Consider the following 12257-nt stretch of genomic DNA (forward strand, 5'->3'; position numbering starts at 1 on the left):
CACCTATCGGTTCTCTCAATAAATGTGAATGGCTTGAATTGCCCCTTAAAGAAACACAGGCTGGCCAAATGGTTAAATACACAAAAGCCAAGTATCTGCTGTCTTCAGGAAACACATCTAACCTGCAAGGATGCATTCAATCTCAAAATGAAGGGGTGGAAAACAATATTACAAGCAAACAGAAGCCAAAAGAAGACTGGCATGGCAGTTTTAATGTCAGATAACTTAGTCTTTAAATCAACAAAAGTAACGAAAGACAAAGAGGGTCACTACATAATGGTAATGGGTACAATTCACCAAGAAGACATAACAATTCTAAATATGTATGCACCCAACTTAGGTGCACCCAGATTCATATAGTAAACTCTACTTGATCTAAACAAAATGATAAACAGCAACACCATAATAGCCAGAGACTTCAACACCCCTCTGACAGCACAAGACAGATCCTCCATATAGAAAATTAACAAATAGTGGACTTAAACAGAACTCTAGAACAAATGGGCCTGACTGACATTTACTGAACATTATACCCAAAAACCACTTGATATATGTTCTTCTCATCAGCTCATGGGACATTCTCTAAGATTGACCATATCCTAGGTCACAACGCATATCTTAAAAAATTAAAATAATAGAAATTATACCATGCATCCCTAGGTCACAACGCATATCTTAAAAAATTAAAATAATAGAAATTATACCATGCATCTTCTCAGATTACTGTGGAATAAAATTAGAAATCAACCCAAACAGAAACTCTTATCTCTACACAAAGTCATGGAAACTAAACAACCTTTTGCCGAACGATTATTTCATAAATGAGGAAATCAAGAGGGAAACCAAAAGATTGTTTGAACTAAATGACAAAGGACACACAAGTTATCAAAATCTGTGGGACACAGCTAAAGTCATCCTGAGAGGAAAGTTTATTTCCATAAATGCCTATATCCAAACGACAGGAAGATCACAAATAGACAATCTAATGAATCAACTCACAGAGCTGGAAAAAGATGAACAGACCGACCCCAAACCCAGCAGAAGAAGTGAAATTAGTAAGATGAAATCAGAACTTAATGAAGTTGACAATAAAAGACTATCGAAAGATTAATAAACAGTTGGCTCTTTGAAAAAATAAAATTGACACACCATTGGCTACACCAACAAAAAGCAGAAAAGATAGAATTTTAATAAGCTCCATCAGGAATGAAAAAGGAGAAATTATAACAGATGCCATGGAGATACAAGATATCATCTGTGAATAGTACAAAACTTGTGTACACTTCAACTGGAAAATGTGGAGGAAATGGACAAATTTTTAGAAACACACAGCCTCCCTAGGCTCAACTAGGAAGAAATAGAATTCCTGAACAGACCAATATCCCATGCTGAAATTGAAACAGCAATAAAAAAACCTTAAAAAGAAAAGTCCCAGACTAGATGGTTTCACATCTGATTTTTATCAGATCTACAAAGAAGAACTGGTGCCTATCCTGTAGAAATTATTCTACAACATTGAGAAGAATAGAATCCTCCCCAACACATTTTATGAAGTCAACATAACCCTGATAATAAAACCAGTAAAGGACACAACAAAAAAAGAAAAGTACAGACCAATATCCCTTATGAATATAGATGCAAAAATTCTCAACAAAATCCTAACAAACCAAATTCAGGTGCTTATCAAAAAAATAATCCATCACAACCAAATGGGCTTCATCCCATAGATGCAGGGATGTTTTAACACCTGCAAATCTATAAATATAATTCACCACATAAACAGAAGCAAAAACAAAGACCATATGATCCTTTCAATAAACGTAAAAAAAGCATTTGACAAAATTCAACACCCTTTTATGATAAGAATACTTAAAAAAATAGGCATAGATGGGGCTTACCTAAAAATGGTACAAGCCATATATGACAAACCCACAGCCAACATCATACTGAGTGGGGAAAAATTGGAAGCATTCCCACTTAGAACTGGAACCAGACAAGGTTGCCCCCTATCTCTACTTCAATTCAACATAGTGCTGGAAGTCCTTGTTAGAGGAATTAAGGGCATCCAAATGGGGGCAGAAGAGGTCAAACTCTCACTCTTTGCTGCTGATAGGATATTATATCTAGAAAACCCCAAGGATTCAACCATGAGATTCCTGTAATTGATAAATGAATGCAGTAAAGTCTCAGGATACAAAATCAATACACACAAATCAGAGGCATTTATATATGCCAATAGCAGTCAAAGTGAGAACCAGATCAAAGACTCAATACCCTTCACAATAGCAACAAAGAAAATAAAGTACCTAGGAATATATTTAAGGAGGTAAAGGATCTCTACAAAAATTTTTGCATGCTACACATCCGATAAAGGGCTGATAACTAGAATCTATTTAGAACTCAGGAAAATCAGCAAGGAAAAATCAAACAACCCTATCAAAAAGTAGGCAAAGGACATTAATAGAAACTTTTCAAAAGAAGACAGAATAATGGCCAACAAACATGAAAAAATGCTCAACATCTCTAATATATTCATAAGGGATATTGGTCTGTACTATTCTTTTTTCAAATCGAAACCACAGTGAGATATCACTTATCTCCAGTGAGAATGGCCTTTATCAAAGAGTCCCAAAACAAATGTTGGCATGGATGCGGAGAGATAAGAACACTCCTACACTGCTGATGGGACTGCTGATGGAAACTAGTGCAACCTCTATGGAAAGCAATATGGTGATACCTTAAAGCGATACAAGTAGATCTACCATTTGATCCAGCAATCCTATTACTGGATATCTACCCAAAAGAACAAAAGACATTCTATAAAAAAGACATCTGCACTCCAATGTTTATAGCAGTACAATTCACAATTGCAAAGATGTGGAAACAGCCCAAGTGCCCATCAATACATAAGTGGATTAATAAAATGTATATGTATAGCATGGAGTACTATTCAGATATAAGAAACAATGGTGATATAGCACCTCTTATATTTTCCTAGATACAGCTGGAGCACATTCTACTAAGTGAAATATCCCAAGAATGGAAAAATAAGCATCACATGTTCTCACCAGCAAATTGCCTTTAAAAGTTTAAAGCTTTGTACTCTCAGATACAAGGGAAACTATATCTTCTGTCATTTCCTGAAAAGAATAATTAGTAAATATTTTAAATTTACCATCTGACATTCAGTGTGGCAGCGTGCAGGAACTGGTTTAATTGAAACCAGATTACAAAGAAATTCATTGAACAACATTAATTAAGGGACTATATGTGCTAGGCACTAAGATATAGTAACAATAAATAATGGGAGCACAATAGAGTTATGTTAACTGTTACCTAGAAGGATACACAATTCATGTAAGTACTTGTTACTGATCCAGTCACTAAATCACGGATGTATGGTCTGGACTGGACTGTTCTAGTAATTCTTTTCTCCTTTGAACTGGTCACTGAGAATATGGAACACCACTATGTAATTGACTTGACCACTTTGGGAGTGGCCTGATGAACGGAACTCCACAATGCCACGTCCCTGATAAATGTCCAGACTGAGCCTGGCTTCTGCCAAAATTTTATGCTTGAGTCAGGATATACCTGAAGCAGGGATGTACCCTGATTATCTGAGAATAGGTGCTGATGTTTTTCTTGTAGTTTCTTTCTCATAAACATAGCTGTAGCTCTTTTATTCTGTGTGTTCTATAAATTATAGATAAAAGGCTTTTCTTTCTTATACCAGAAAAAATTAAGGTATAAAAATCAATTATTTAATTATAAGTGTAAAAAAATAGTTTGAAGGTTAGAGGATTTCCTCATAGTGGTTGGGGAGAAAGAGGGAGAATCCAAAAAAAATACAGTTGATAGAATTGAGAATAGAAATTAACCTGAAAAAGGACTAGTAGAATTATATCTATAAACGTTTCTAGTTTTGTTATCACATCTTAAGCATTGAGAAATTACTCTTGTTTCTTTGTATAGATTTTCCTGTACAGGTTTTACAAAAACTATTTGTTCTTTTGTTTTCCCTCCTTCCTGATTTACAGGTGCTACTTTTACTGACTGGTTTACCTCTTACGTCAATAATGTTGTATCAGGTGGCTTTCCTATCATCAGAGACCAAATTTTCAGGTATGTCATTGGGGCTTTTTGGATTGAAATGAAAATAAATCAGGGAAAATCCATCAGTCACAGATCATGAAATGTTTCCCAAGAAGGTTAATTACAGGACCTCTCATTTTCTTAAATCTCACTATTTTATTCTCACTTTAATGCCAAGATATCCAAACACTTAAACAGCTGATATTTTTCTTATCTTGAGGAATCAAGAGGAAAAACTATTTTGACTTAGAAGCGTTGGCTTTCTAGTAGCTATATAATTTCTTTTTGATAAAAACCAAAAAACTCTTTGCCAATTAATAGATATATGAGTAGCAAAGTCAGTAACTATGAATTCCTGGCAAATATTATTTATCTCCAACTGAACATTCAGGTATTGAAGATGATATTAGAGGTAATATTGGGTCACCATAGTCAGGTTGGCAGAAATGATAGATTAATTATACCTTAGAGGCTTCTGGAAACAACATACACATTTTTATTGTCAGAGCCACCATTTAACAGGCATAGCTGGGTTTTCAGATGTCCCAAAAGTTGCTATTTTTTTTAGTAGAGATGGGGTCTCTTTCTTAGGCTGGTCTTGAACTCCTGAGCCCAAACAATCCGCCCACCGCGGCCTCCCAGAGTGCTAGGATTACAGGCGTGAGCCACAGTGCTTGGCCTTGATCATTGAACCTTGATTGTTGTCATTACTGATCCAGAGTCACCAAGGTTTTCTAGTTTGTCTCTAATTTTCTTCTGAATTTAATTTAATGTACCCAAATATTATCTAAATTTTGATGTCCGAAATATTTAAATTTTTTATCTTAAAGTATAAGCTATTTTGCATTATATCTTTTATCTGAAGTTAGTTGATTTAAAATGTTTAAATTTAATAAAACATTAAAAATGTTTAATTTTTTAAATTACCTAGATATGTTCATGATCCAGAGTGTATAGCAACGACTGGGGATATCACTGTTTCAGTTTCCACATCATTTCTGCCAGAACTTAGCTCTGTGCATCCACCCCACTATTTCTTCACATACCGAATCAGGTGAGAATTTTAAATGGGGTCACCTTTCAGTTAATAGTAGGATATATCCTATGGATGTGCTGTTATTGTCCCATGTACATTATATATAAAACACATTTTTAAAGAGCTGCTTGCTAAAGTTTAGAGAAAGGTAGAAACATTTTATACAATATAGTGTTCATAAAGGACTTAACTTCACATTAACCAGTAAGTTATTTCTTACAAATATGTTTGGGTATAAAGTATTGTGCCAGCTACTGTGGGAAGTGGACCACTAAGTTGTAATCATCATTAAAGCTCTAAGTTGTAATACATTCTAGAAGTTATCAAATTGCCAAAGATAAAAACCATGCATTTTAAATTTCATCTGGCCTATCTATATTTAATTAATATGTATTGAGTGCTTCATGTATGTCAGACATGGTGGTAGGCATTAGATTTCATTAAATAAGAAACAAATAAATATTTTAAATTAACTTTAGTTAGAAATATTCTGTGCTATGACATAAAGACAACTCACTGCTCTAAGAGATTAAGGATACCGTGTTTTAAAATATGTTTTATATATCTTATATTTTTATATCTGTGTGTATGTATATTTAAATATATATACAAGAAGCATCCTAGGATTTTGCTATTGTATGCAGCCTTTCATATGTCCAATTACATATATATGGATGTTTCTTGTTTTAATTGTTTAATTAAGAGCTTGTGTAGGATTGAGACATGCTTAAAATAAAAAGACCTACACATGCCATGCTTATGGAGTACTCAATGTGAAAATAAAAAACAGAATATGTCTAGAGAAAGGGGAAAATGATAATGTCAGGAAAGAGAATCAAAATATAATTCCAGTAACTGGTGACATTTTGCCTTTAAGCTTTTTAGAAGCTAATAGAAAAATTGAAGTGGTTGTATAGCTTTATGTTGTGAAAGAAAGACTGTCAGTTGCTTAGAAGTTTTTCATAGCACTACATTCTAGAAAGCATTTGCCAAATTGATCTTTATTTGAACAGCAAAAGATTGTCATCTCTGTTGTGTTTGCATATTTTTCTGTTGCCCTTTCTGTTGTTGATCTTCATGGAAAATCAAATGCATAAGTTGAGTGAAAGTATTTCTGTGGGGAAATCAAGCTAATTAAGCCAATATCTTTGAGAATTTAGAAAAACAGAAAGCTAACATAGACTTTGGGTTGGATTTAATTTCCTTTGGAAATTTCCTTTCATAGTATTAGCCTGAATACTATATATCTCTTAAATAAAACAAAACAAAAAGGCCAGATTTGTCACCCTGTCACCCTGCTGTCTTCTTTAGGATTGAAATGTCAAAGGATGCCCTTCCTGAGAAGGCATGTCAGTTGGACAGTCGCTACTGGAGAATAACAAATGCTAAAGGTGATGTAGAAGAAGTTCAAGGACCTGGAGTAGTTGGTATGTAACCTAAGATTTAGTTCCATACCTTAATTGTTTAGAAGAAATTTATACTTCACATTATAACTATAAAGTAGAAAGGTGTTATACTATCAGTTTAGTCCCTTAAACTTAGCTTTTCTAAAATTATAGCAAACTCAATTATTCAGGAATTGATTTCCCTATCTGTGGATCGCTTGGGCTTCTTTGCTTTTCCTACTTGTGTTCTTTATTTTTTTTTAACTGGTTCATTATTCATTATTATATTCCGTGGGTTAGAAAGCATGGGGCAGAAAGAAAAAATAAATTTCTTGTCATCTTTTTTGAAATTTGAGGGGAAATGTTAAAATTAATGGCACAGCACATTGTAACTGCTCAATTAATATCTATTGGATAAGGCTGGGCATGGTGGTTCACGCCTGTAATCCTAGCACTCTGGGAGGCTGAGGCGGGTGGATCGTTTGAGCTCAGGAATTTGAGACCAGCCCGAGCAAGAGCGAGAGCCTGTCTCTACCAAAAATAGAAAGAAGTTAATTGGATGGCTAAAAATATATAGAAAAAAAAATTAGCTGGACATGGTGGCATATGCCTGTAGTCCCAGCTACTTGGGAAGCTGAGGCAGTAGGATCACTTGAGCCCAGGAGTTTGAGGTTGCTATGAGTGAGGCTGATGCCACAGCACTCTAGCCCAGGCAACAGAGTGAGACTCTGTCTCAAAAAAAAAATCTATTGGATAAGTGAATGAAATAATTAAGGGTGTTATAATTTAGTAAGAAAAAGTCAGGATTATTGCCTAAAATATTTGTTAATTGAAAAACAGATTTATGATTAAGATATTAAGCTAGAAATGGGCATAAATAAATAAGGAACACTCTTATTATCAGTTTATGCTCCTGAGAAATTACTTCATTTCTCTGAACCTCGTCTTCAAAACATAAATAATTACAATATTAGCTAAAGAATTTCTGTGGGAATTATGAAATAATTTATGTAAAGTGCCCAAAAGAGTTCAGTGAAAGCTACTATTATTGTAATGAATAAATCATCAATTTTTCCTTTAAAAAAGTTAATGGCAGAGATTTTTATTGTTTGTGAATTTCATTCAGTTTCATTCTGGTTACCATTGTCATTTAGCTTTTTCAAAAATTATGAATATCTTAAGTTTCTGAGCCCTCAGATTCTTCAAGTGAGATTATGTGTTCCAGGATAATACTTAAGCTGTGTACTTCTGTCATCAGTCCTAAGTATATGCAGAGGACTGATAACAGCAAAACCTTTAGTTTAAGGTTTTCTAAATTCATTACCATGAATAGATTCATGTTCTACATGTTTACATAATGAATTTTTCTTGGACTTGAGGATCTAGTACTAAGGAATTTTATTAAAGCCATTATTCTTTTTCTGTCATTTGCTCCCTTGGTATAAGGACTCCTCTTCGGATTGCCATTTTGTCTGGTCTGAATGCTTAGGGTACATCTTCACAATTTTACATTTTAGTTTCTCGCTACCTTTTTTTTTGGTTTTTTTTTGGAGTTAGGGGGTCTCACTATTTTGCCCAGGCAGTTCTCAAAACTCCTGGACTCAAGTGATCCTCCCACCTTAGCCTCCTGAGTAACTGGGATTACAGGCACGTGATGATACCCAGCTATTCTTGCTACTTTTAAAATATTTAGATTACCTTTATCTCTCTTTCAACTAGTGTCTGGATTCTTTTTATTACTATTGTCCTAAAGGTTGTGTCTTCAGTACCTCAAAGCACGTTAAAAAAGAAAATGTGCCTGTTTTGTTTTTTTTTTTTTACTAGATATTTCCCATCTTCTACACTGTAGAGAATTTGGAGAATGCAAAAAAAAATTACGAGGAATAAAATACCTGCTCATAATGCTATCACTGTTAACATTTTCATGTATTTCCTTTTAGATTTTTTTTAAACTGTGCATTTACTTTTACATAGTTTACATTAATCCCATAGAGAACATGCCTTATTTACTGTAATGAAGAACTGAATTATTTACTGTAATGAAGAACTTTCTTTTACACCTTGGTTCATTGTTACTATTTTCCCTCCAGGTGAATTTCCGATCATCAGCCCAGGTCGAGTATATGAATACACAAGCTGTACCACATTCTCTACAACATCAGGATATATGGAAGGATATTATACCTTCCATTTTCTTTACTTTAAAGACAAGATCTTTAATGTTGCCATTCCCCGATTCCATATGGCATGTCCAACATTCAGGGTGTCTATAGCCCGACTGGTAAGTTAAATTTTTCTCTAGTACTGATTTACATGTCTTTGTTGAATTAACACTACTGAGGATCTTTATTGATTAAGCAGAAAAGTGGTTTATAAATGATGTTCCAGCAAACCCTAGAGATTTTGAGGATGTGTCTTGGGGGTCATGTGAATATGCTGGGAGAGATGGACAGCAGGTAAATGGGGCTCTGTACTCTCCAGCCAGAGAAACTCTGCTGTTACCTGTTTTAAAGATTCAGCTTCTTTTCCATTGTTCCCAAAAACAGTTCTGTAGTCTAAATGTGTTAGAATATGAGAATACCACACTAGCCCAATTAGAATTAGTTTTATGTTATTTCATTAACACTGGGAAAACAGTTTCTTACAGTGTTTTTGCTAAAACTCCCAATTTAATATAAAATAAACTGATATCCTATAGAGATCATTACAAAGAGAATTTCATGTATAGATGTGTACTTTTAGCAGTCTCTCTCTGGGATCATTTCTCAAGTCAACTAGGTATATTTTTTAAATCTTGTTTTTAGGGTTACCTTGTGACAAGTATAATAGTAACCCTGATCTTAAGGACCATAGAATATTTAAAGGAAATTATGAAGCTCCAGTTGTACTACAGGAATAAAATATGAATTGTATACCCAGAACGCAATTGAGTTGTAGGCATTGAATGTTTGCAAAATGCCCTCTAACTCCTGAAATGACCCTGCTGCTTGTGTCTAAAATAAGTCTGGAAGATGGACATGATATTAATCTGACCCAGAGCTGACACATTGTCAGCTGCAGTTGGGAGGGAGGATAATAATGAAATTTGAGGCCAGTAGTGAAAAGGATCTACAGTCTAGATATGGAAGTGAAATTTTAACTTTCTTCCCAGTGGAGTAATGCTAGAAATTACATATTTCCAGTACTGGCAGTTTGCTACTTCCTATACCAGACTTCTGTTTTTGAGTAGCCCAATATCTGTATGAGATTGGTATAGTCTTATCCTTAAATGTTTGATATTATTCATCAGTGAAGTTATCTGGGGCTGGAGTGCTCTTTGTGGGAAAATTTTAAAATATGAATTTAATTTTTTAATATTCATATTTTCTATTTCTTCTTGTTTCAGTTTTGGTAATTTGTGCCTTTCAAGGAATTTGTCCATTTCATCTAAATGTTGAATTTATTGGCATAAAGTTATTGACAATATTCCCTTGATATCCTTTTAATGGCTACAAGAGCTATAGTCATATATCCTCTTTTGTTCTTAATATTGGTAACATATCTTTTCTTTTGATCATTGCTTTAGCTAGGAATATGTTTATTGATCATTTAAAGGAAAAACTGCTTTGGTTTCATTGATTTTTTTTTTTATTGCTTGCTCATTTTCTATTCCATTGATTTCTGCAATTATCTTTATTTCTCTCGTGCTTTGGGTTTAATTTAATTTTCTTCTAGATTTTTAAGGTAGAAGTTTCATATTGACTTTAGACCTCTCTAAGCACTGTTTTAGCCACATTTCACAAATTTTGATATGTCGTGTTTTTATTAACATTTAGTTCAAAATAGTTGTATATTTCCCTTGTAATTTAATTTTGTTCTATGACTTTTCTGGAAATGTATTAATTTCCATACATTTGGAGGATTTTCAGTTATATTGTGGTTGCTAATTTCTAATTTTATTGTCAGAAAACTTTCTCTGTATTTTCAATCCTCTTAAATGTTTTATGGCCCAAAATTATGGTGCATCTTGGTAAACAATCCTTGTGTATTTGAAAAGAATGTATATTCTGCTATTTGGAGGAATATTCTATAAATGAAAAGTCAAATTGGTTGACAGTGAAAACACTGTATAGAACACAAGTCTTCTATATATTTATTTATTTTATTTTATTTTATTTTTTGGTCTTTGTTCTATCAACTACTGAGAGACAATTGTTGAAATCTATTGATCCTTTTGAGGCATGTTTTTAATATTTGTTAGTGTGGGGTAATATGGTCATTACTTAATGACAGTGGTTCTCTTCAGTCTCATGACCCCCCTAAACTCTGAAAAGTTATTGAGGATTCCAAAGAACTCTTGCTTATGTGGGTTACATCAATATTTACCATGTTAGAAATTGAAACTGAGAAAGTTTTACAATATTTACTCATTCCTCAAATGACAATAATAAACCCGTTACATGTTTAGCACTCTCTTAACTGTGCTCTTACTTAGAGTTTTCATTTTCTACTAACCACACATAAGCATATTAAATCTTGACCTGCCTTGTGGAAAATGTTTTCTCTCAAGCATGAGAAATCAATAAAAAGAAATGAAAATTCTGGACTTATTTCTTACCAACATAAAAAAGGCAGTGGGGGCTGTATTTTTTACCTTTTCTGTTAAAATATTAGTTTTCTTGATACGGAAGTTGGATTGTTCTCCTTTTCTGTTCTTTACCAGTTAATTAATCAGTAGGCTTAATACTTTCTTTATACTCAGAATGCCACTTTAAAATATACTTTTGGTTGGTCTTATAGTTTTTCTTGGTGTAGGCAGCTTTAGAGGTTCCTGCTGCTAATTTGTTTCCATTCCTGTCTGTGTGTTTCTCTCTCTACTGGGTGTATATGTATTTTTTTCTGAGCAATCTCTTTCTCTTTAGTCACATTGATTTATTTAACAGTTTTTCTCTTTTCTTCTTCATTAAGATAATTAATAATCACACTACCCAAATATCATGTTTTAGGATTTCCTAAGCCTTCCCCTTTCCCACCTTTTGGACCTTCTACTGAATTTTGAAGTCTTCATTCCTTAGATTAAACATATATCCAAAGATAAAAAGAATGTAATATCTTATGTCATATCTATGTATATTTCTCTGATTGTTACTGTTTTTGTTTATGTTATAATAAATCCTAAGTGACACAATTCCTTTCTCCTACATTAATTCATTTGCTTGCTCAACAAATATTGACTACTGTAGTAAACCATACAGTCAAAATCCCTGACTTGGAATTTACATTCTAGCTGGAAAAGACAAACTGTACCAAATAAACACTATGAACTTATGTCCAGTAGTAACAAGTGCCTTGGAAAAAATCAGAGTAAAGGGGATAAGGAGCATCCTGTTGAGTTGTTCAAATATAAAGATATATCAGGAAAGGCCTTGGTGACATTTAAGCTGAGATGTAAAAGGAGCAGAGTCAGTCAGGTGGATATGGGAGAAGAGTGTTGTAGGCAAAAGAGCAACAAATGTGGAGGTCCTGATGCAGTAATGGCTTGGTGTGTTTGAACTAAGGAAGGCAGTGTAGCCAGAGTGCAGTGAGCTAGAGAGAGTGGTTGGAGATGAGATCAGAGGGGTGGTGGGGTGCTGGATCACGCAATGCCATAAAAGCCTCAGTGGAAGGACTTTTGCTGATGTCATGCCCCAAGTTTCCCCATGCTTGCCAGATTACCACCTAGGTCCTCCTTGCTGTTCAGAATTCTATCCAATATAGTAATT

At 34.0% G+C, this 12257-nt stretch overlaps 1 protein-coding gene across 3 annotated transcripts in view; it reads left to right on the forward strand.

Moving 5' to 3' along the window:
- FBXO3 (F-box protein 3) overlaps positions 1 to 12257 on the forward strand; it is a 35717-nt gene that overhangs the window by 20564 nt on the left and 2896 nt on the right. For 2 of the 3 annotated variants that reach the window (XM_012739883.2, XM_076002041.1), the window contains exons 7-10: positions 4041 to 4125; positions 5027 to 5149; positions 6443 to 6558; positions 8607 to 8797. In XM_012739883.2, coding sequence (XP_012595337.1) covers positions 4041 to 4125; positions 5027 to 5149; positions 6443 to 6558; positions 8607 to 8797 — 515 coding nt within the window. Of the gene's footprint in view, positions 1 to 4040; positions 4126 to 5026; positions 5150 to 6442; positions 6559 to 8606; positions 8798 to 9901; positions 11684 to 12257 lie in introns of those variants that run through there. The other variant, XM_020286523.2, reaches the window with a different exon arrangement.

This window comes from Microcebus murinus, chromosome 4 (genome assembly GCF_040939455.1).
Source record: "Microcebus murinus isolate Inina chromosome 4, M.murinus_Inina_mat1.0, whole genome shotgun sequence".
NCBI classification, from domain to species: Eukaryota; Metazoa; Chordata; class Mammalia; order Primates; family Cheirogaleidae; genus Microcebus; species Microcebus murinus.